The following is a 25540-nucleotide window of genomic DNA, read 5'->3' as shown; positions in this document are numbered from 1 at the left end:
GGGTTAGCAATGATGGTGGAATGTGATGGACATCATTATCCAAAGTACATGTATGAAGACACAAATTAGTGTGAACATATATATACAGAGATATAAAAAATTGTGTTCTACATGTGTAATAAGAATTGTGATGCATTCTGTTGTTATGTATTTAAAAAATTAAAGCAATTAAAAATATTATTTTTCATAAAAGATTGAAACCAATTTGGAAAAGGGCTTATAATTTGGATTATAGCACGAACAAAAGGGCTGGAAATATAGCTTAGTGATAGAGTGCTTGCATAGCATGTAAGAGGCCATGGGTTTGACCCTCAGACCCACAAACATAATTATTTAAAAAAACATTTATTTTAAAAATAATTATTTTAATTAACTTAATTAAATGAAGAAGAAATAATTGGTGGGAATGGAAGGTGAAGTCAGAAGCAGCAAAATGGATACTAGAAGAACTATCTGTCCTCCAAACGAAGTGGAATAGGTGACCCCATGGTTTAGGCTTCATTAAGTTCCCCAATTCTGGATAAGCCTCCAAAAGCAAATGTTAGTGGAAAAAATGCAGCTAATTAGAAAAGATATTATGTATCATTTACTTAAAATAACAATTTATTGACATATAAACCAATAGAACCAAACAGTATTAATAAAACCCTTTTATCTTCAGGACAGAGGCAATGCTCTAAGTGAGCATTAAACAGCTCTGAAGCTGCCAGGCACTCCCCGCAACTTAGGAGGCTGAGGCCCTCAACTTAGTGAGACCCTATCTCAAAATAAAAAACAAAAAGGGCTGTGGATGTATCTCAGTGGTAGAGTGCCTCTGGGTCTAATCCCAGTGCTAAAAAAACCCACAAAACAATAAAAACACCAGAGCTCTGATGCTAACAAAGGAGGGCACTAAACACAAATTTAGCATAGGGGTAAGAGTCTTTATGTCTTTCGGTGAAGACAAAGCCATTTGGTTGGCACTTCATAGGAATATCTTTCCACCAGGTCTTCATCATATGGTATGTGCCAGGAGTCTCCAGTTGTTTGCACCACTGTGTCATAGGTGAGAATATGCTGTTGAATTAAAAAGAGAACCAAACATTCAAACATTGAGAATAATGATAAAGGGCTACCCAGCTATTTCCCTTTCTTTTCAGACAACTTCTCAATTTACTTTGGAAGAGTAGTCACTGTCTTAACAATGGATTTTCAAAGAGCAGCTAATTCAGTGATGATGAATGTTGGAAGATGGATATTAGGAAAAATTTTCAAATATATGAAGGTAGAGAAATAGCATAATGAACTCCCACATACTCAGCTTCAATCATTATCAACTCACAGCTAATCTTATTTTATCCATACCTTACCAACTTCCTTGCCATATCCCTCTACCACCAAAATTATTTGGAAGCAAATTTCAGATATCATTTCTTCTGTATTACTTCACTGTATAGCTCCAAAAGATAAGGATTTATTTTTTAAGTGTAAGATCAATAAAATTATTACATTTAAGAAGTAATAATAACTGGCTGGAGATATAGCTCAGTGATAAGGCATATCATATGCTTAGCATGTACAAGGCCCTGTTTTCAATCCCAACACACACACACACACACACATACACACACACAGAAGAATGTCCACCGAAAACTAAAAAAATAAATATTACAAAAAATTATCTCTCTAAAATAAATAAATAAATTCTTAATATCATCAAATTTCTACTGCTTATATTTCCTGATTATTATATGTACATATATTTCATGATTTGTTTGAATAGAAATTAAACTAAGGTAATTACATTGTGACAGTGAGATACCTCTTATTTCTCTTTCAATCTAGAGGCAATTTTTCTCATCCCACCTCTATTTTTCTTACATCTGCTTTTCTTTTTGTTGTTGTTTGTTGATTTCAGAGGAAATCAGGTCAGTTGTCCTGTATCATTCCTCATAATACAGCCCTGATTTTGCTGACTGAGTCTCTGTGTAAGTATTTGATACTTATTTCCTGTAAATTTGTTGTTTTATAAATTTTTATTTATTTTTAAAATTTACAAATAAAAATTATTGTATATAGCAGTGTTTTGAAATACTTACACATTGGGGAATGGCCACATCAAGCTAATTAACATATGAGTTACCTCATCTATTTATCACTTTTTGTAGTGAGAACACTTAAAAATATATTCTCTTAGCAATTTTCAAGGATCTAATATGTTGTGCCAGGTGTGGTGGCACACAAAGGTAATCCTAGCCACTCGGGAGGCTGAGATAGGAGGATTGCAAGTGCAAGACTAGGTAATTTAGTGAGACCCTATCTCAAAATAGAATATGTTTTAAAGGCTGGGGGTATAATTCAGTGGTAGATTATCCTTGGATTAAACCCCCAGTATCACACACACACACACAAAAGAATATGTTGTTGTTAACAATAGTCAATCATCATATCGTACAATAAATTTCATAAACTATTACTATCTAACTGAAACTTTGCATTTTTTTGTCCCACATCTCCTCATCTCTATGATTTTTGACCATCAGAACAATGGGCCAGTGTATTTTTCTTTATTCTTTTCTCTCCTTTTTCTTTTTTCTTTTTTTTTTTTTTGGAGTGGGGCTCGAACACAGGGGCATTCTACCTCTGAGCTACATCCCTGGCCTTTTTTGGAGGCAAGGGGGTACCGGGGCTTGAAGTTAGAGGCACTCGACCACTGAGCCACATCCCCAGCCTTATTTAGTATCTTAAAAGAGACAGGGTCTCACTGAGCTGCTTAGTGCCTCGCTGTTGCTGAGGCTGGCTTTGAACTTGCGATCCTCCTATCTCAGCCTCCTGAGCTGCTGGAATTAGAGGTGTGAGCCACTGCGCCTGGCTCCCAGCCATTTTTATATTTTATTTTGAGACAGGATCTCACTAAGTTGCTGAAGCTGGCCTCAAACTTGTGGTCCTCTTGCCTCAGCTGCCCAAGTTACTGGGATTACAGGAACATGCCACCATTTCTGGCCAATATATTTTTCTGTAATAATTCTCCTTTGGATTTTTTCCCCTTTGTTTTCACAACAGGCATTTCTGTGCTATAAGTATCTAAACTGCCTCAGAAATGATTTTAAACAGGAAAAATTAGTTACTCAGCAAAAGTAAAAGTATGACAAATGTAGGGATAAGAATTTTGAAACTGGGTGTGGTGGTGCATGCCTGTAATCCCAGCAACTCAGGAGGCTGAGGCAGGACTGTGAGTTCAAAGCCAGCTTTAGCAACATAGCAAGGCCTTAACCAACTTAGTGAGATCCTGTCTCTAAATAAAATGCAAAAAAGGGCTGGGGATGTGGCTCAGTGGTTAAATGCCCCTGGGTTTGATCCCCAGTAACCCCCCCCCCCCCCCAAAAAAAAAGAATTTTGAGCCATTGCAAATAAACAGGGAAATGAAAAACCCATGTAAGAAGTCATAATTGATTACAAAATTGAAGTCACAACAAATGGCATCCCAGGTGTTTCAATATATCAGTTAATTTGGGGGATGACCTACAAGAACTTTTGCTCTGACAGACGCTCTGTTTCCAGGAATTGGCAAACAGCAAATACCAGAGTAAAACAACAACAAAGCATCTAGAGCTTTCAATTAATTACAACACTTTTTTAAACAACGCTACATTCTTACTATATGTTTGACTTTGTTAACATTATACATAGAGAACAGATACATACCTGAAAGGTTATTTTTGATCCTGGAAACCTATTTATAATTGCCAGCTGATGTCCTTGCTGCCACTTAAAGAATAGACGTTGGGTCTTGATATCAGGTAGACAGGCCTTGTGATCCCGCATTAGGTCTTTTGTGATAAACTTGCAGTGATTCCCCGAATTCAGTGTGGCATATAGAAGGAATGGATCATCTTCTGAGCTGAACCAGTCATAAGAAAGGACAGAATCAAATACACCCCAGGAGACAGAGGACAGCATTTTTCACCAAGCATTTTACTTATTTTCCTACTTTTCTTAGAGGTGCCTCTGAATTCCTGACAGACATAATCTCAGTGATACTTAATAAACCACCTGGAAGTCCTTAGCTGGTAAGCAATACTATCTAGAGTCCACAGGGAAAGCTGAGGGGAGAGGATAGTAGTGTCTGGGACTCTTTCAACTCAATGGGGCTAACAATTTTCTTTTTACACTTAAAAGCTGGTTCTTTGTGGACATTTTTCCTATTTGCCTCACTTACCACAATGTACACAGTTTTTTAATTTTTCCTCACTCAAATTCAAGAAAATTCCAAAAAAGTACTAGGACAAGATGACACTTTCTTTGTAAGCCACCAAATAACTGGCTAGTCCCAAATCTGAAACTGTTATCTCAAAGCAGCTTGTGGGCAGTCACTAGGATCAGCACTGGATGACTCCTCCTACTTTGAGAAGAATCAGTGATTCAGAGTATCCAACAGATTGTCAATCTTAGCACTTACTTTTCATGTGTGTGGCAATAACTACCTTGGCTCAGTAAATTCGGACTATCCTGCGATATGGATGCTTTGTGCCTTAATTAAAAAGACCCAAATAGGACCACTTAAAATTCAGCTTATACTAAAGGAGTTCAAGTGAAATGACTGGAATCTGCCTTAAAAATCCCTGGGGGAGGGGGGGGGGAACAGATTGGAAAAAAAAAAAAAACCACAAAAAGAAAATGTTGGGAGATGTATGGAACAAGATTAGCAAAATGATGGTAATTATTGGAGGTGGGTGAGAATTACATGGGAATTCACTGTACATACTATTTTTCTACTTTATGTTTGAAAAGGCTTCTTTGGTACATTAGTAGAAATTAGAGTCATATTAAAAATTAAATATCCACAAAGGGGAATGAAGGGAAGAGGGTGTATAGGAAAGATAGTAGAATGAATTGGACATAACTTTCCTATGTTCATATATGAATACGTGACCAGTGTAACTCCACATCACGTACAATCACAAGAATGGGAAGCTTAAAACTATATATGTATAATATGTCAAAATGCATTCTACTGTCATGTAAAACTAAAAATAACAAAAAATTTTAAAAAATTAAATATTCAAATTCAGAGACACAGAAGGTCAGTGAATCAGCCTTTACAATTGAGTTTGGAACTTCAGCTGGTACAGTAAACACCTGCTGCAAAACCAAACAGTGAGACCAACTTCCAACAGACTTCTTGGTTATAATACTGCATTTATCCAATTCTTTCAAACAAGAAAAATAATAATGATGGGCTAGGGCTGTAGCTCAGTGTCAGAGCACTTGCTTAGCATGTGTGAGGTGCTGGGTTTGATCCTTAGCACTGCATAAAAAACTGAACAAATAAAGGCATGCTGTCCATCTATAACTACAAAAAAAAATTCTTAGAAAAAAAGAAAAATAATAATGATGATGACAGCAACTAAGATATATGCTTTCCATGTATTTTGTGCTGTACAAACAGTTTAACATGTATAATTTATAAGTATTGTCTCAAATAACCTTCCCAACATCATGAAGATTACATATGAAGAAAGGAAGACCCAGAGAAAGGAATACCTCTCCCAGATGGGAAGTGGCAGGGCTATAATCTGAACCAAGCATGCACTCCTAATGACTACTAATGTTGCCTACAGTGATTGCATGAAGAGGATCTGGTCTTCTTTTGGAGAAATGGAAGCTCCTTCTCCTAGCAAAAGGAAAAAAGGGACCTGGTTTGGAATTCAGATGAGGAGTTGGCCTCCTGCTTCATGCAAAGAGAGTCATTTTTTAGGAATAAATACTTTGGAGAATACTAACAAACCTGGAGGCTATCACATTGGAACTAATGAAACCTAGGCTTAGGGATGAGGCACACAAATAATCATCATCCAAAGCAAAGTAAGAAATAAATTTTTGTTATTAGCCTAACTAGTATGAAAACCTAAATGCACATTAAAAGTTCATATGTACTATTGAAGATTTGTGCTCCTGCTGGTTAGCTGCTTTCTTTTTACTTCATGGACAGTCTACATTTTTTTTTTTTTTACTGACCATGTTCCCCATATTCTTTTTGCTTCATAAGAAGCTGTGGCTCAGTAGCAAATTTCTCTTTATATTCAGGATAAAATCTAAGCCCCTTGTATATCTACCAGGACCCATAAGATCCTCTGTAATGTGGTCCCTGACTTTTCTATTATCTCAAAACTTAAGTACTTCCCCTGTTGCTGTTCTAGCCAATTCACATGGTCCTCTTGCTTTCTTCATAAATGCCAACTTTTCAGGGTGCAGTGGTGTACACCTGTAATCCTGGCAACTCGGAAGATTGAGGCAGGAGGATTGCAAATTTGAGGCCAACCTCAGCAACTCAGTGAGACCCTATCTCAAAATAAAAAATAAAAAGAGCTGGGGATGTATCTCAGTGGCAAAACATCTCTGGATTTAATCCCCAGTACCAAACAAAAATCTAAGCTTAGGGCTGGGGATGTGGCTCAAGCGGTAGCGCGCTTGCCTGGCATGCATGCAGCCCGGGTTCGATCCTCAGCACCACATACAAACAAAGATGTTGTGTCCGCTGAAAACTAAAAAATAAATATTAAAAAAATTATCTCTCTCTCTCAAAAAAAAAAAAAAATCTAAGCTTATTCCTGCCCTAGGACTGTTTTTTTTTTTTTTTTTTCCCCTGAGGATTGAACACAAGGGCAAAGAAGCTCTACCAGTGAGCTAAATTTCCAGCTCTTTTCCTAGGGGCCTGCTAAATTACTCAGACTGACCTCAAACTTGCCATTCTCTTGCCTCAGCCTACTTAGTAGCTGGGATTATAGGCACATGTACAGTGGCTTTGTAAATGTTTGTGTTTCCTTCCTACCATTCAATCTTCCCAGCAGATTTACCCCCTCACAAAGGTCTTTCCTGATCACTTCAACCATTACCCTTTGATCTAACCCCTACCTAATCTCATTCTACTTTGCTTTATATTGCACTGACCACTGCCTAAAATGATATTACCTAATCTCACCCCTGATTTGTCTTCCTCCTATTTCTCTTTTCCTGATATCTCTTTTATCCTCATCTATTTAAGTTTCTTCTGTTGTAGAAACTATATTTTGTAGCTGCATCAAAATATTTTTTTGAATAAGGTATGTACATATACATCCATTTTTAAAATTGCAAAAGCAGGTAACACACAAGCAGATGACTGGAGCCTAGTGTAATTTACCTTTTATCTCCATTACTTACATGTCATCAGCAAAAAAACAGCTGGCTTGCTTTTGCACTTTTTCCATCTCATCCTTTCTCCACCGGAAACGCTGTGTTAGCATGTGCTTCCGGCCCAGGATCAGCAGTTGCAGATTCTGTTTGGCTAGTTGAGAAACTACATCCAAGAGCTAAAAAACAAAACCAGCATCCAAAAGGGTCAAGAGAAAAATCTCAAGTAAGTGGAGTGATTTTTCTACCTGGTCATCTTAATGGTTAGGCTCTGTTTTCTGAAAAGCAGGTAAGAAAACAGCCCTTAATAATTTTCAATCTTCGAAAGCCTGAGGAAAATGCTTTCTTATTACAAATTAATGTATAATACTGACCACAGGTTATGCTACACTAGATCCAGGAGTGGATTTCTAAACAGAGCTGTGTCTGGTTGTTTTTATTTACACATTAAAAAAAAAGAAAACTATACACACACACACATATATATTTATATATAACTAAATATATACATATATGCATATATGTGTATGAGTGTGTGCATGCATATTTATTTAGTTAGTTTAAAATAAACTGAGTTCTCTAGAACCTATGGCAGGCATTTACACTAAAAAAGTTTGTTTTATGGATTCAGACATTGAAAGTACATTTATTTCAGAATACACATTACTTTTTCTTATCTTTCTTTCTCTTTCTCTCTCTCTCTCTCTCTCTCTCTCTCTCTCTCTCTCTCTCTCTCTCTTTCTCTTTGAGATGAGTCTTGTTAAGTTATCTAGGCTGGTTTCAAATTTTTGATTCCTCTGCCTCAGTCTTCCAAATAGCTAGCATTTATAGGCATGTGCTACAGCATCAGGCTCCACTTATTCTTTTTATAAAACTATACCAAGATTACAAGTTATTTTCAATGAGCCTAGATATAAAATGGCAAGTGGATTCATTAATAGGGATCACAATTCTAAAATTTTTCCATATTCATTTCCACAACATTGTAAAGATACAGAAAAGAATGCAAACCAAAATACTTTTATTACTGATTTTTAAAATTTCCATCCAGCTAGGGAGACAAAAAAGACAAGGGTCCTTGCAGCTATAACCTGGCTCAGATAAACAGCCCTGAATTTATTAATATTAGGTTAAAGGTGGAAGCCCAAGGAAGGGCAGAAAAATTAGCTTGAACTACTCTGGGGCACCATCTTGTGGCTAAAAGGTCTCCGTTAACAGCAGCTCTCAGAAAACAACAAAAACAAAGGAGAATAAAGAAAAGACACAGGAAAGAAACATGAGTGAGCAGAATAAAGGCAATGGCCTGAAACACTATGACAGTCCAGCTATAAAAACCTACTTCCTTTGGAGTAAATTCCAAGGCTGGATCTAGTGGGTTGGGTCAGAGTCAAAGGTATATTCAGAAGATCAAAGAAAAGGAAAATTCAACTTAATTCTGTGTTAGATGAAAAAGAAATTAAATTTGGAAGATAGTACACCCCCCCCACCCGCCCACAAAAAGAGGGATTGAATGCAGGGGCGCTCAATCATGAGTTACATTAGCTACATTCCCAGTTCTTTAAATTTTTTTAGATATAGGGTCTCCCTAAGTTGCCAAGGCTGTCCTCAAACTTGCAATCCTCCCGCCTTGACCTCCTGATTTGCTGGAATTACAGGCATGCACCATTGTGCTTGACTTTATATATCAGTCTCTCTCTCCCACTAAGTACAACTAAATCCCCCGGACAGCATATATAAAATTAACATGGGAAGACTTTTTTTTTTTTTTTGGTAGAACTGGGGATCAAACTTGGGGCCTTGAATATGCCAGGCAAGCACTCTACCACTGAGCTATACCCCCAGCCCAGGAAGGCTTTTAAAGCTAGGGATAAAAGGCAAACTAGTGGGCTGGGGTTGTGGCTCAGTGATTGAGTGCTTGCCCAGCATGTGTTAGGAACTGGGTTTGATTCTTAGCACCACATATAAATACATGAATAAAGGTCCATCCACAACTAAAACAATATACATTAAAACAACAAAACAAAAACAAACTGGCTAAGGGCCTCAGGACATAAGGAATGGAAAGGCCAAAGCATGTAGTATAAACAAGCAAACAAACAAAACCCAAACACCACACAAACCAAAGGTCTGTTCCCTATCTACCTGGAAAATACCAGGTAAAATAATGACACCAGTAGACTGTGATGCAAGTTATAACTAGAACATGTATCTTTGATACACTCAAAGATGCTACAGATGAGGGCTGGGGTTGTGGTAGAGCACTTGCCTAGCATGTGTGAAGCACTGGGTTCGATCCTCAGCACCACATAAAAATAAAGAAAGAAAGGTATTGTGTCCATCTACAACTAAAAAAATTTTTTAAAAAGATGCTACAGGGGTTTGGGGATGTGGCTCAAGTGGTAACGCGCTCACCTGGCATGCGCGGGGCGCTGGGTTCGATCCTCAGCACCACATAAAAATAAAGATGTTGCGTCTGCTGAAAAACTAAAATATAAATATTAAAAAATTCTCTCTCTCTCTTTTAAAAAAAAAAAGATGCTACAGTTGAAAAGAAAAAAATCCAAAACCCACTAAGAAAAATAAAAGTGGAATTCTAAGAAAAGTTCAAGTAACCCACAGGAAGGCAGGAAAATAATTCAGGAAAAACAAACAATGAAAATAGATAATAGAAAACAAAAAAATAAAATGGCAGGCATATGCCCTAACATATCAGTAGCAGCATAAGGTATAAAGGGCCCAAATATGTCAATTAAAGGACAGACATTGTTAGAGTTGAATTTTTGCCAATCTTACATGTTAAAAATATAATTCTATTACATGCTAACTAAAAGAAACTCAATTCTGATTTAGGTTGTTTTCTATATTCCATACTATTTTGCTATCATCCTTAAGATGTTTAAAGTACAATTCTCTAGTAATCAGAAGAGTAAGAACATTTCAGATTAATATTTGGTACAAACATTGTCTAGTTTGGCTTCTACCCTAGTTCGATTTTTCTCCTGTAGATAAAAAGTTTTTTTTAATTTTTTTTTTTAAGGCTCACACATAACATATTTAGTTTTGGCACAAAACTACTAAAAAGTAGTTCCTGACCTCAGGGTAAAAATATAATTGGCAGGGCTATAAGTGTTAGAAACAACTGCATAGGGGTGCTTAGGAAATAGAAAACTGGGAGGTGGGAGAGGCCAGAGAGGGCCATACTTCTGAGTAATCCTAAAAAGCAAATATCACTTCCTTTTCCATTCTTATAACTTTTTACCTCCCCCTCTTCAGGCTCTAGTTCTAGTACTTCCTGGGATTGTATGTACTATACATTTTCAAAATGTCTAAAGTCTTTGGGATGTGATGTCTACCAAAAATAAGAAAATCTGTGCCAGTTCTTGATAACTATAAAACCGGGCGAGGTGGTACACACCCGTAATCCTAGTAGTTCGAGAGGCTAAGACAGGAGGATCACAAATTCGGGATCAGCCTGGGCAAACTTTGTGAGACCCTGTCTCTAAAAAATATAGAGCTAGAGATATAGTTCAGTGGTAGAATGTCCCTGGCTTCAATTTCCAGTACCACACATAAAAAGGGCTGGGTATGTAAACTCAGTGGTAGAATACTCCTGGGTTCAATCAGTCTCTAGTATCACAAAACAAACAAACAAAAATAACTATAAGGAGGCTTAAAATATTAAAATGATATCATTATTACAATTAAAAATTTAACAATTTCCTAATTTTAAATATCCAATGGTCATATTTCTCCGAATTTAAAATTAAAATCTAAAAAGGCTATGTCCATTACAATTGCTTGATAGCTTTATTAAGACTCTCTATAAGCTCCTCCTCCATCTTTTTTTTTTATTTTTAGTAAACTGGGGATTGAACCAGGGGGTGCTCTACCACTGAGCTATATCCCAGCACTTAATTTTTAAAAAAAATTTTTTTAGTTGTAGATGGACACAAATATCTTTATTTATTTATTTTTATGTGGTGCTAAGAATCAAACACAGTGCCTCACACATGTGAGGCAAGCACTCTACCATTGAGCCACACCCCTAGCCCCTAAAATTTTTGAGACAGGGTCTCGATAAGTTGCCCAGGCTGTCCTCTAACATGTGATCCTTTTCCTTCAGCCTCTCTGGTAGCTGGGATTATGTGTGTGTGCCACAGTACTGGCTTCCTCCTCCATTTCCTTTTCCCCTTAGAGTAAAAGAAATGTGGCTATTCTTACAAAATTCCCCACATTTAGGGTACTGCTCATTGCCTCCCTCTGACATCACATAATAGAACCTCCAGTTCTCTATCTTTTCTGTAAAATGGTAGTTGGATCTAGAGGCTGGATAAAATTCAAGGATTTTGTTTTGTTGTTGTTTTGGTTATGCATGTATAATAGTGTGCTTGTGGGTGTGTATATGCACCTATTTAAAATCATCTTTTTTTTGCATTTAAAAATTATTTTTATTTATTTATTTTTCTTACATACATGACAATAGTGGAATGCATTACAATCATAATTATCCATTCACAGCACATTTTTTTGTAACTCTGTATATAAAGTATGTTCACGTCAAATTATGCCATTATACATGAGCTCTCTTATTTATTTTATTTTTTTAAATCATGGTCTTGATAAAGTTAAAAGGCTAGTTCATCTATCAACATTACTGAGAACCTTCTCTATAAGGTTTTATAGACACTAAGCAGGGACTGTTATTGATACAGATCTAAAGGTACAATTAACCTCAAGTGCAAAGAGGGAGCATAAAGGAGGGGTGCTTCCATCAGACTCAGGGTAAGGTCAGAGAAGTCTTCACAGAGCAAGTGACAGCAGAGCTCAATTTTCAGACCAATTATCCAGGCAACAAATGGGAGTTTCCAAAGACAAGGAATGGCATGTTGATTGTGTTCTTTATCAGCACACTGAATTTGAGAAACTGCAAGGTATCAAATGTGGCTGAGGCAGAGGTATAGCAGAAAGTACCAGAAATACTGTAGGAATAAATGCAGGGGTCAGATTACAGGGGTCTGTGAAAGCTGATAAATCTTCCTGCATGAAAGCACTGGGGGATAAGCAAAGGATTTAAGACAGCACAGTGACATAACTATCATTTTAGAGATATCAAAATTATGGATTGCAAGAAGGCTAGATCAATTAGAAGGCTTCTGCAGTAATCCAGGCAAGAGATAATGAGAAAACTAGCAATAAAGTTGGAGAGATGAGAGCCAGTAAAGCAGAACTGAGCAGACTTAGTCACTGACTGGATGTGAGAAATAAAGGGGAAGGATAGGCAAGGAAGATTTGGACCACCAGACAAAGAATGGTACCAAGACAAATTCCTTTATTTATATGTGGTGCTGAGAATAGAATTCAGTGCCTCACACATTCTAGGCAAGCACTCCTCTACAACTAAACCACACCCCTAACCCCCCAAGACAGATTCTTGAGAGGAAGAGCTCTTGATATCCCTAGGTAGGAGATTTTTCATTAGGTAGCTGGTTATGTGGGGCTCTACCATTTATGGGAAGGCTCTGGGCTCCAGATAAAGATCTGGGAGTCATGAGTGTAGATGAGCTATAATAGGATAGGATAAAGGGAAGAAAGCAGAGGATAAAACCTGAGGATAGTACTATTTAAAGGAGAGTGTGAAGACAGAAGAAGAAATATAAGGAAGACCAGAAAAAGATTGTAAGGAACATTTTAAGAAGGAGGTAGAGGGTTAAGTATCAGTGCTACAAAGGCATCATGTAAGATAAGGATCAACATGTGGCCTATAACTCAGTGGAATAATTTGATGATCCTATAGGGATTAGGAGGGAGCTTTCAGTTGCTTCCCTAAACCCTATGTAAGACTGCAGTTTGCTTTGCATGGACAGATTGCATCCTACAAGCACAGCTCTGTTTTGATGAGCAATGAGTTCTGTTCTTTATTTCACATACTGAGTGGTATGGATTCTTCAAAATCCAGCCTTCCCAGCACCACTGTGAAGGGAGCAGGTTTTTTGGATTTGTTCTTTAAAGATGAAAGAAATTTGAGAATATTTACCTTTTGATCACACACACACACATACACACACAAAAAAAACAGTAGCAAGGTAGAGGCTGAAGACATAGGCATAGAAGTGACAACTGCTGGAACAAGGTTCCTGAGAAAGCAGCAAGAGGCAGAATCCAGAGAAGAGGTGGAGAGAAAACCTCTTGCACTGAGATGGAAGAAGGATAATGATGGATTTAAATACAGAAAAATCTGATAGTATGTGTGTAAATGCATGGTATGTATGTAGATATGTGAAGCTGTTCCTCATGAGACCTTCTATTTTCTTTGTGCAATAGGAAGTGAATCACTGGCAGAGTTATGGGGAGGGAATGGAATAGGAGGCTTCAGGGTCATTGTGCAAATGAGATAGAGCTGGTATAGAGACTGGGAGTGGGAGTTTCTACATGACCGCACACACACACACACACAACCCTGAATGGGGTAAAGCTGGGGCTTAGTTTGAGGCCAGCAAGCCAATGCCCAGAGGTAGCAGCAGTCAGCCCAAATGTGAATTTACAGTGCTCAGTGTCCTGCCTGCCCAATAAGAGGGAGCAATTGGAAGACAGCTAGTGAGAATTAGTTTCTTGTTCTACACTAACATTTGGTGAAAAGGCACTTTCTGGTAGAACTATAACTGAAACATCAGTCATCTAATATTCTTCCTTTTTATTAGTAGTAATTGAATTTAGTAGTCCAAATTCATATTTATATCAGCATAGGATCTGTGATTTGGGTTCTGGCCTGAGTTGGAAATTTTGAATTCCAATTTTATTTATTTGCTGAGATACAAAATGTGAATAAAGTACCTCTGCCTATGCCTACATCTCCCTTCTCCCTTCTCTATCCTTAACAGTGTTATAAAAATTATCATCATAAATGAAAATGTAGCTGGGCATGGTGGCACACTCCTGTAATCCCAGCAGCTCAGAAGGCTGAGGCAGGAGGATCATGAGTTCAAAGTCAGCTTCAACAACTTAGTGAGGCCCTAAGCAACTCAGCAAGACTATGTTTCTAAATAAAATGCATAAAAGGGCTGGGAATGTGGCTTAGAGGTTAAGCACTGCTGGCTTCAAATCCAGGTACCAAAAAAATAAAAATAAAAATAAAAAAAGTAAAATGGTATTTACATACAAATTTTTTGTATGTAAAGATGAGATAATCTTTGATAATTTTCTACAAGTTCTCAAAGCAATTTAGGAGGGAAGTCAGTGTTTTCTCATTTAGAGACTAAAGGAGCTAAGAGAAACCAGGGACTTATTCAAGGTGTTTCTGGGTGGTAATTCAGAGAAAGGGTCTCAAAACCACCTGGATTAAAGGGGATGTTCTCTCTAACAATGCCTCTTCCTTTTAAATAAGTTTAAGAAACCACCAGAGGCCTATTTGATAAGGTGGTCCAGGAAGGCCGTGTGTTAGTGAAGTACATTTTCTTCTTTTTCTTTTTTGATACTGGGAATTGAACCTCAGGGTGCTTTATTACTAAACTATATCCCCAGCCCTTTTAATATTTTACTTTGAGACAAGGTCTTGCTAAGTTGTTTACCCTGATCCTTGAAGTAGCAGAATGTGTCTTCATGCGTAGGTGTGGCCTCCCACAGTGGGTCTTATTAAATTGCTAAAGTTGGTCTAGAACTTGTGATCCTCCTCCCTCAGCCTCCTGAGTCACTGGGATTACAAATGTGGGACACCATGCTCAGCACATTTCCTTGATTATCGTACCTCTTTACCTTCTGTCAAACTTCTCTTCCTTTAATAAATCAGTGTAGGAATGGTGAGGAAAAACTTAGCCTTAGTTGGGGAGAGGTTCCAAATCTAGTTAGGGTCTAGATCTATCCATTAGTTAAGGTTCAGTACTCTTTGGATAATGCAGCTAGTGTCAACTCCTAGCACTTCTGATGCTATAACTCCATGTGTGAAATAAATGAATATAAATAGCTTTTAAGAAATCACAAAAGTTCAGATTCCTGAGCTCAGGAATAGTTTTCTTCTCTTTATAGGACCTGAGGTAGCAGGGGAATCTGGATTAAAGCAGAAATTGTTTTCACAGCCAGTGGCTATTTTAGTGCAAATTGGGACTGTGCAAAGGGTTTGTGGAGCAAAGAATCATCTATTTGACAGGTTTAACCTATTTTTTTTTGGGGGGGGAGGGTGTGGTACTGGGGATTGAACTCCAGGGCACTCGACCACTAAGCCACATTCCCAGCCCCATTTTGTATTTTATTTAGAGACAAGGTCTCACTGAGTTGCTTAGCACCTCGATTTTGCTAAGGCTGGCTTTGAACTCACCATCCTCCTGCCTCAGCCTCTGAGCTCCTGGGATTACAGGTGTGCACCACCGTGTCTGGCTAGGTCTAACCTTTTGGAAGTCTCATTTTTTTTCTCAGATAAACTATGTGAGTCTTTACACCAAGGAGGATGTAAAGTGATTTAGTGTGTGCCTCCTTTCTTTTCCTACCAGAAATTTATGTTCATTGGACAAGCATCATGATAAGTGTTTTCATTATCTCATTTTAATTACAAGACAATTATATGAGTTAGGTCTTATCATTATTTTTGATCTGCCTTCTCTTTACACATATACAGAATTGCAGTTCAGAACCTAAGCTGATAAAGGAAAGCAAATTCATTTTAAATAAAATACTGATGTTAAGGACAATGTTTTTCTTTATTCATAAGTGTAGATACTTAAAATTCCATAACCAACAGAAGTTCTTAAAATAAGCACTAATAGACTACATATTCTTTCCACATAAATGAATTCCAACTTCTAACACTAGTTACAGTTGTTTGGGAGACTGGAGCCAGGAAATACTTCTCCATTTTTTTTATATGATTGCTTTACTAAAAGACAACCTCACTGTAATGTGGGGATTAAACTAGGGCAAATGGTACTGGGTGGGAGTTTTCCTATTTGACTCTGGCTAGAATTCAGAATATGATGGGGTTAAGTCAAAGACAGACAAGAGAAAGCAAGAAAAATAAAGGTTTTTTTTTTTCACAAACTAAGAAACATAAAACCACTGTAGGGACAAAGATTATGAAGAACTCTCCTGGGGCAGTGTTCCAGGACTTGAAGACCACAAACATAATGTTTATAATTGATGCATTGTACTCTCCACAAAGTTTATAGCTGAAAAACAAGGGAAGTCGTAAGTTATACTAGTACAATGGAGTTTTCTATGATGTATCTATAATGTGATTCCCCTCTGCAGGCTAGCTAATACCCAGTTTCATTCCAATCTTTATCTTTATTCCTTTCATTTTTCTCTTCAGCCAAGTTTTAAGAAAAGAACCCCTGCTCTAAGATGATGACTCTATATTTCTTGAGTGACTGACATTTTCTGTGTTCCTATGAAAATGCCACCAAAGAGGAGAGTGCAAGAAATCCACCAAAGTTGTGGCTCAATGCTTCTGATTTCAAGTGGTCACATCATGTTTTCATTTGCCTGATGCTCAGCTACTGCTGTATCAGCCTCAGTTTTACCTTGGTCAGGTGTTGCTGCTTGCAGAAAGAAGAGGTCATTATTTATTTAAGGAAAAATTAATAATGGTGTTTTGCTAGAACTATTCAAAAACTATATATACCATATAGGATGAAGTAGCATTTGATGAAAATGGGAGAATTGGAAAATGATAAGAGAAGTGTTTTGGTGAAAAAGCAGAAACTGGGGCAAAGAGGGAGAGGGAAGCTTTCCTGGGTATATGTAAGCACTATAGACTTTTTAAGTTTGGTGGAGAAGTTCCAAGAAGGGTGAGGCTAAGATGGGCTCCTACCTCCATCTCTGTGCACAGAAGATTTAAAACTACTTAATGACTACTACTTTGCAGGTCTTGGAAAGAACATATATACACAAAATTTAATCACTACATCATGATGTCATAAATGATCCCACTGGTTTATGTTAAACCCACTATCTGCTATATCCTGCTTTTGTCAATCTTTGGTATTTTAGGGAGATTTCAATGATCTCATCCTGTTCTTAGTCAATGAAACAATTCTACTGAGGAAGAGAAATGCCCTTTCTGCTTTGGGAACATCCTGTCAAATGTGGGATGTGTTTCCTCAATATCGCTGTCTGCTCTGATGCCATTAGCACCCACACAGTTATCCAGCCTTTTAAAAATATTAAATTGTTGGACTGGATGGGTTTCCCCAGCTAGGTGAGACTCAGAGCTGTCTAGAAGACAAAAGATTTGGCTCCTGACTCATAATGTGACTTTTCTCCATACATTTATATGCATTCTTTGTTTTTTTTTTCATTTCTCTGTAAGATATCTTTGCTTCCTTTATCCTATGAGCCAAGAAAAGATAGATATTTTGAATATAAAAAACTAATTTCAGGAAAAAAATTAATTTCAGGAAGATTAAACTAACTTATTCTGATGCATTTAAATTGCCACCCTTAAAAGGTTTATTTAAAATTTCCCCCAGAATTCTAGATCCAGTCCAAGTTATAGGAAATGCTTTACTCATGCTGGGAATGATGTGAATGCTTTCAGAATCAAAGGACATCATTTAATAATTAAAAGAGAAGTAACATAGCCAGGTGTGATGGAGCACACCTGTAATCCCAGCAATTTGAGGTCTGAGGCAGGAGTACTGCAAGCTTGAGGCCAGCCTCAACAAATAAGCAAGACTCTCAGCAATTTAGCAAGACCCTGTCTCAAAATAGAAAATAAAAGGGCTAGGGATATAGTTCAGTGGTAAAGTGCCCCTGGATTAATCCCTAGTACAACAAAACATAAATAAATAAAGTTAAAAAAAAAACAAGGGGAAATACTGGGGAATTATATTGGCCAAATTATAGTTATGCTGTATGCATGCTCGAATATGTAACAACAGATTTCACCATTATGTACTACTATAATGCACCAATAAAAATATGAAAAAAATCCAAAGTATATAAAAGACCTGACTACATAAAAAGACATCTTGGAAAGCTCCAGTTAATGTTCTGAGCCATCTATCCAGTCCTGCAAGTGGAAGCAAAAGAATTTACATATTAAATGAAACTGAACAAACACATAAAAGAGACTTTTCCATTTGCTATCTATTATGTAATAATATAGTAATAACAATTAATAGCAAAAGCTTTGGTGTCAGGCTGCCTAGATTCAAATTCTTGTTCCACTATGTACAAACTTTCTGACCTTGGGAAAGTTACATTTCCTTTCTGTGCCTCTGTTTCACTGTTGGTGATATTAACTGGAGAAATTGTGATATTAACTGGAGAAATCACAGTAGATAATGCATGTAGATACAAAGCACACTGAAAAGTACTTAATAAATGTTAGCTATTATTAAACAATACAGTCTGGATTCATTGATTTAGAGCCCCCAATCTCTACTCTATCAGAAGGAGTAGGGAAAAAAGGGAGAAGAGGAAGGGGGAAAAGAGGGAGAGAGGGAGAACATTGTGAAAAAGAAGAAGAAGAAAAGGGAGAAGGAGAAGGAAAAGAGGAAGGAGGAAGGGGAGGGAGAGAAAAAAGGAAAGATAAAGAAACAGAAAAGTTTCTTTTGGCATCATCACAGACTTGGATGATTTTTGGGTTAATCTCTGTCAACATTTAGTAAGAGTAGAACATAAACTTTCAGGTTAAGAAGACAAACCCTGAACACACACATCTATCTAATCTTAATTGCACTTGAGATGTCATTAAAACTATAATATAATCTCTCTAAAATGACAAATCCATAAAGACTTGGAATATGACAACTACATAACTTTTGGAAAATAGAAGATGCACAAATGATAACTGATCTTGAGATCCAATTCAGTCAAATCTGAAGAATGGTGGCTAAGAACAAAGGACTGGTGGTATGTCTTGGTGGTAATGCTTGACTAACATGCATGAGTTCCTGGATTCAACTGCCAGCAACTCAAGGGGAAGGAAGAAAGGAAGGGAGGGAGGGAGGGAGAAAGACACAATTCCTCACAAAGACTTTTCAGTACTCTAGTACTGAAAAGAAATGAAGCTCAATGGAGATGTGTGGCTTAACTAAGAAGTGGATAAAAGCTATTGAAGAAACATTTGATTCCTAGATTCATGCTTTCCACCTCCTTGAATCTATATTGCTTCTGATAGGAGATGAAGTCTGAGGGTTCGTTATTTGGGTTGAGAGACAGAACAGGAATCACAGAGGTGAAGGAGTCATCAAAATAACCAAAAAACATTTCACCAAACAAAAGGTTTCTAGAATGGAACAGTTCTTTGATAACAGACCATACCAAGTCACACCACTGTGAAATTTTAGAATACTAGAGACAAACAGAATAACTTTGAGAGTAACACTGGGTCAGGCATGGGGTGCATGTTTATAATCCCAGAGACTCGGAAGGTTAAGGTAGGTGGACCGCAAGTTCAAAGCCAGCCTCAGCAACCGAGGGAGGCCCTAAACAACTTAGCAAGACCCTATCCTGAAATAAAAAAAAAAATTTAAAAAGGGGGGTTGGGGACTTAGCTCAGTGGTTAAGTGCCCTTGGGTTCAATTCCTAGTATCAAAAACCAAAAAAACAAAACAAACAAACAATCCCACAAACAAAAAAAGGAGTAACATTGGAAGTATGAAGCATTTTCTTCAAATTCTGCAAAAATATTATTTCTAACCTAGGGATCTATTTTCAGCCACACTATTCATATATAAGAATAAGATAAAATAACATTTCAGACATGAAAGCTCTCAAAAGTTTACCCCCCCATCCCAATGCATCCTTCTTTAAGAAGTTCCTAGAGAATCCCCACTAAAGAGACTAATCCAAGAAAGAGGAAGGCAGGAAAGAGAGATCCAACAAGGAGAGAGGCAATGGGAATCCCCAGGAAGATGGTGAAGGGAGACCCAGAATGACAGTTGTGTATCTGAGAAAGATAGTAATGAGTCCAGGTAAGGACTCAAGAGATAAGCCACATTAAGGACTATTATTTTCAAGATCCCACTACCATTATACTATTATTTTAACTGAGCATAGAATGCCTGAGTATTTTCCATGGCTTGTCTTAAAAGGAGCCAGGGTTCCATACTCTCTGACATATTATTGTTGCCTCCATCAGTGAAGACTTGCATTTTACTAAAAATGCAGAAAGTTTTGTTTTGGCCTACTCCTGAATGCTGAAGGAATGCCATAATGAATTTAGGGGCAAAGAGAAGTTAGCCCATTCTGTTTAACCATAGTTCTGTTGGAAGTCATGTACTTGATCTAAATAATAGCTCTGTCAGATGCCCTGCCTATGGTATACTCTCTTTTTCCTAAGACTCATGTTTGACCTTGAACTCTGACTTCCCTAGATAGGACTCCTACAGAACAAAGCTAGACCATGAACCAAAGACTATGTTCAGCTTATCTTCTCTAGGAAGTTTTCGTTTAATAGTGACAATACTGTCCTTTCCTCACACAGCTACTGTTGAATTTTTCAAACCCAAATTATAAAAAGTAAGAAAATTATTTACATATAAGTTAGGATTACATTACTCAGATGGGGTGAGAGAAGGGGAAGAAGTTATGAAGGGAAAGGAGAAGAAGTTATAAAAGGCACAATGGAAGTCAACTGGTGGGTACAGAGGTTATTAATTAATTTCTCCTTAAATTACACAATTACATTTAAATAGTGTTCTTTTTACATGACACATTTTACACACACACACCATAGTCTTTTTATTACAAACTATATGGAATTGCCAGTATTCTACCATCTTTGATGTAAAAACAGCAACCTCATAAGTTTAACCCTACTAGTTCAGGTTCAGTAATGTGCCCTGTGCCCTTGAAGCAAAATAAGAGCCCAGTTTCCTCACATGCAAAATGTGGAAGGGAAAAAAATAGGTGGTTTCTGTCTCAAATTTAACAAACTCCTATAATTGTGTAATTGTCATGTTGTGTATGCAGGACAAAATAATTCCTTTCTCTAAAAAGTTAAAACACCATAATGGGGGGTGGGGTGCTAGGGAAGAATAAAGGAACACTGGATTGGGCAGAGGGGAATGAGGGGAGGGGAGAGGGTGTGGGGTGGGAAGATTGTGGAATGAGACGGACATTATTACCCTATGTACATGTATAATTGCATGAACAGTGTGACTCTGTATTGTGTACCGCCAAAGAAATGAGAAGTTGTGCTCCATTTGCGTACTATGAGTTGAAATGCATTCTGCTGTCATGTATAACTAATTAGAACAATTACAAAAATTTAAAAAAAAGAAAGTTAAAACACTTACCCAGTCACCATGGCACACACCTATAATCCCAGTGATTTGGGAGGCTAAGACCGGAGGATCATGAGTTCAAAGCCAGCCTCAGCAACTTAGCAAGACCCTAAGCAACTCTCTAAATTAAATACAAAAAGGACCAGCGATATGGCTCAGTGGTTAAGTGCCTCTGGATTTAAACAAAACAAAATAAAATTTAAATTTGGAAATTACTGTGTGTTTCCCAGGAAAAAGATCTGCCAAACATTATAGTCACATAACTATAATTTAATAGAACAGAACAATGAGGACTTAAAAACAGTTTTTAGAAATCCCCAAACCTTCACATCTCTCTTACTTCTGCTTTTCTTAGCAGAAATGGGGATACAGAAACTGGAAATGACAGGAAGTAATAATGGGGATGTGATTTGAAGGACAGTTGTGAGAGGAGGAATTAAGAGTATAAACAAGACAACTATGTTTGGTCTACTTCTCTAATCAGGGCAAAGACATGAATGGGATGAGATGATTCTTTGGCAGAATTGCTGTTTTGACTCTTTTTTCAGGCATTATAGATTTGAAAGTAATGTAAATCAAAAAGAATAATCTTCCACTCCCCACCCCCCACAATCAAGCTGAGTTTCAGCACAATTATGATATGCACTTTAAGTACTTTTAAATGTTAATGTTTTTATACATATCACCATTTAATCCTCATAGAATCCTGTAAATTTGGTATCATTATTACTACCTGTTCTTACTCTTCTTTTACAAATGTGGAAAACAAGTCTCAGCAAGGCTAAGGAAATAACCCGATGTCACAGACTAGCAAATAGCAGAACAAGGTTTCAAACCTAGGTAATTTTAACCTTAAACCTACACTTTTATTAATCTGTAACTCTAATACTATATAACTCTCAAATTCAAACTTCTTTCTTTTCAAAATACTCCCTTTTAAAAAAGACTTTATTTATTGTAAAACTTTTCCTTCTTAATCCCATCCCTTATTCTACAACTATGACAAAGTGACTATGACAATTCTAGTAGCATCTACTGCTTCATCCTTCTTAATTGAATTGTGGGAAATCCTAGGTACTTTGTTGGAAAGCCTAATACTATATTTGTACACTGGGGTTTACTTATAGCAGTACTTTGTGATGTGCTGGGGCTACTTTAAGCCGTAGGATATACAAGATATAGGCTTCTGGACTGAAACTGTTACTTCAGGTTCTATACAAAAATTTACCCAATGAATGTACCTCTGCTCCAGGATACTACGGAAGAACAAGTGGACATAAAGATGAACAAGACTGATCTCTACCCTGAAGGAGCTTAGAGTCAAGTGGGATTAAGTGAAAGGTGTTGGAAGAACTGCTACACGGAGGAAGCAAAGAGGAGCCTATGCAAAGTTCTGAAAGCTAAAGTGGAACTTCGAAGTCTAATAGAGGTGGAGAGAGGGGAAAACATTTTAGATGAGTGAAACAGCACAGTGTATGGGGGGAAAACAGAAATTTTAGAATCAATGGGGTGTCCAGTGCAAGGTGAGAGAAAGCAGGAACTGAGGAGAGGGGAGAGATGAGACTGAGAGGCAGGCAGGAGTCAAACAATGAAGATTCTTGCCTCCTGCACACAGGACCAGTTTTGTGATGAGAAGCCTCAGAGAAGTGACACTTTCAGATGTCCATTTCAGAAACAACACTCCCACAAGTTTCAGAATGTAAGGAGGCCAATTATCAGATGTCAGAGATAATGAAAATAGAAAAAGGTTTGGCTAAGAACAAAATTAACTATAGCAGCACTGTCCAAGAGAAATACAATGTAAGCCACAAACGTAACTATTTGACGGTTACACTAAAAAATATGAAACACGTGAAATAAATATTAATAATACATTTTACTTAACTCACTGTATAAAAATATATTCCAAGATGAAATTAACATAACAATTATTGAGAGCTTTTCCTATATTTTCAATTTTTTGGGGGGGTTTAATTATTGTTGTTTTTGCAGTGCCAGAGATTGAACCCATAAACTTGGGTGTGCTAGGCAACCACTTTACCACTGAGCTATATCTTGTTTTCAAAATCCAGTGTATGTTTCACACTTAAATGAACATCTCAAGTGATCAACAGCAACACTTGCTAGCAGCTACCACACTGGACAGTGCAGGACCAGAGGGATTACTATAGGAGGCAATTTGTTGGCTTAGTCAACAAATTGGCTATAAAGAGGCAGAAATCACTGTGATTGCTGCTTGGGCAACTGGATGGAGGATGGTACTAGCAAGGTGCCAGCAAACCAAATAGAGGATACAGAAAGAAGGACAGGTCTGAGAGAAGAAGATGATAAATCATTTGATTTTTAGCTTGTTAACTCTGAAATGCCTAAGCATTATTTGCCCAGGATGATCTAGTGAATAAGTGATAGAGTCAGAATTTTGATCTAGATCTCTTTGATACTGACTGTTTCTTTTTTTTTCTTTTTTTTTTTTTAAGGAAACTTTTAATAAGATTTATCAAAATGACATCTACAGAACCTGCTAACTAACCACCAAGGTAGGAAATACACTTTTTACCTGTCGCAGTGGCCCCGTCTGGGCAGTTCTGGTGCACATCGGTGCTTCCCAGGGAGGAGCCCAAGGCAGAGCATCAAGGCTCTCAGTACTTAAGACTCCTGACAGCTCCCTGCTGTTTTGTCATGAATGCTTAGGTGCCAAAGCTACATGCCACCCCCACCTCATCCCACACCTGGGGCCTCAAGCTTCCAACATGCACAGCTGCTCTCCATGGGTGACAAGCCGAGCACTAGAAAGTGGGCTCAGGACTAAGTGGTTCTGAATGGGGTCTGGGCATATCAACACTGAACTTCCTGATCACCTGAGGCCACAGCCGATACTGACTGTTTCTAAAGAGTCCTTTGAGTGGAGATTTAACAAACAAGCAAAAAAAAAAAAAAAAAGATATAGGAGGTCAGTTTTCCTTTATTTTCATTCAATATGAAATACCTTCACACTGAAAGAACAAAATAAATACCAACCAACCAACAAAACAGATACACATATTCCACCTCTAAAGTAATTTTACTTGTTAATATTTTTGAACAATAATTTTTTTGGCAATATTCCTAAAATTTATTTAATCTTATGAAAAAATAACATTCCAAGGGACTTTGTTCTAATGTTTAAATACACACCCAGGTTAGAAGTGGGATTTTTAGATTTCATCAATATCAATAGGAAAGACTGGGATGAATCTGACATAACTTTACTATGTACATATATGAAAACACCACAGTGAATCTCAACATCATGTTCATCCACAAGACTGAGATCCTAATTAGAATAAGATATACTCCATGTTTGTATAAATATGTAAAAATAGACTTTACTGTCATATATAACTAAAAAAAAATTAAAAAGCAATTTCATCAATATATCATCTCCATGCCATAGCTTAAGATGTTAACTACCAAAAATAATCTAATAGCCAGAAAACTATGACCTTCTAAAATGGTATAGAATAAAAAAGCAAAAATAAAAACAAGGGGGTGCAGTCTAATTCTATATGCTAGTCCAAGTATGTTTCCCTGAACTAAATTTTGGTTCTCCTCCAACACCTGATGATTTCTAAATTATTTGCTGTTTTAAAACACAACTGTTTTCCTTAGAAATGCTGTGTCATGGGCTGGGGATGTGGCTCAAGTGGTAATGCATTTGCCTGGCATGCGCGGGGCGCTGGGTTCAATCCTCAGCACCACATAAAATAAAATAAAGATGTTGTGTCCACTGAAAACTAAAAAAAAAAAATGCTGTGACATCATTCACACATGTAACTATAGATGAGAATAAATAACAAAAAAAGAAAACCCATCTGGGTAAATTTTAAAACAAGGAAATAAAATGGTGTAAAAGTTGACTACCACCCAGAAGTAGTAGCCACATATTTTTAAAGGATGCTAAAATAAGACTGTGTGTGTGCAGAATGCAAGGAAGCTGTCTGAGATGCAACTTTGGTGGTAATAAAATGACTTCTGAATAATCAACTGTAATGCCAGTCAGTACAACATTATTATCAAGCCCTCTGTTTTAAAACTTCTGATTATTTTTCTATAGAGCAGAAGATCCTTGATTTTCTTTAGTTAAACAGGGCAGGACAGTTCATATGAGTGAAGAACTTAACATGGCTTAT

The 25540-nt window shown here is 37.2% G+C and overlaps 1 protein-coding gene across 2 annotated transcripts in view; it reads right to left on the bottom strand.

Annotated features, from left to right (window-relative positions):
• Window positions 1–575: 575 nt before the first annotated feature.
• The window catches only part of Prorp (protein only RNase P catalytic subunit), a 140484-nt gene continuing 115519 nt past the window's right edge, over window positions 576–25540 (bottom strand). For both annotated transcript variants that reach the window (XM_046461360.2, XM_046461359.2), the window contains exons 6-8: window positions 7183–7331; window positions 3685–3880; window positions 576–1056 (exon numbers count right to left, since the gene is read on the bottom strand). In XM_046461360.2, the coding sequence (XP_046317316.1) occupies window positions 925–1056; window positions 3685–3880; window positions 7183–7331 (477 nt within the window). In that variant the 3' untranslated portion in view covers window positions 576–924. The remainder of the gene's footprint in view (window positions 1057–3684; window positions 3881–7182; window positions 7332–25540) is intronic.

The sequence above is a fragment of the Marmota monax genome, unplaced genomic scaffold (assembly GCF_021218885.2).
Source record: "Marmota monax isolate L192 unplaced genomic scaffold, Marmota_monax_Labrador192_F-V1.1 WCK01_AAM20220418_F8-fsc00001, whole genome shotgun sequence".
NCBI lineage: Eukaryota > Metazoa > Chordata > Mammalia > Rodentia > Sciuridae > Marmota > Marmota monax.
Note: the sequence above shows the minus strand (reverse complement) of the source record. Positions and strands in the feature narration are given on the sequence as shown.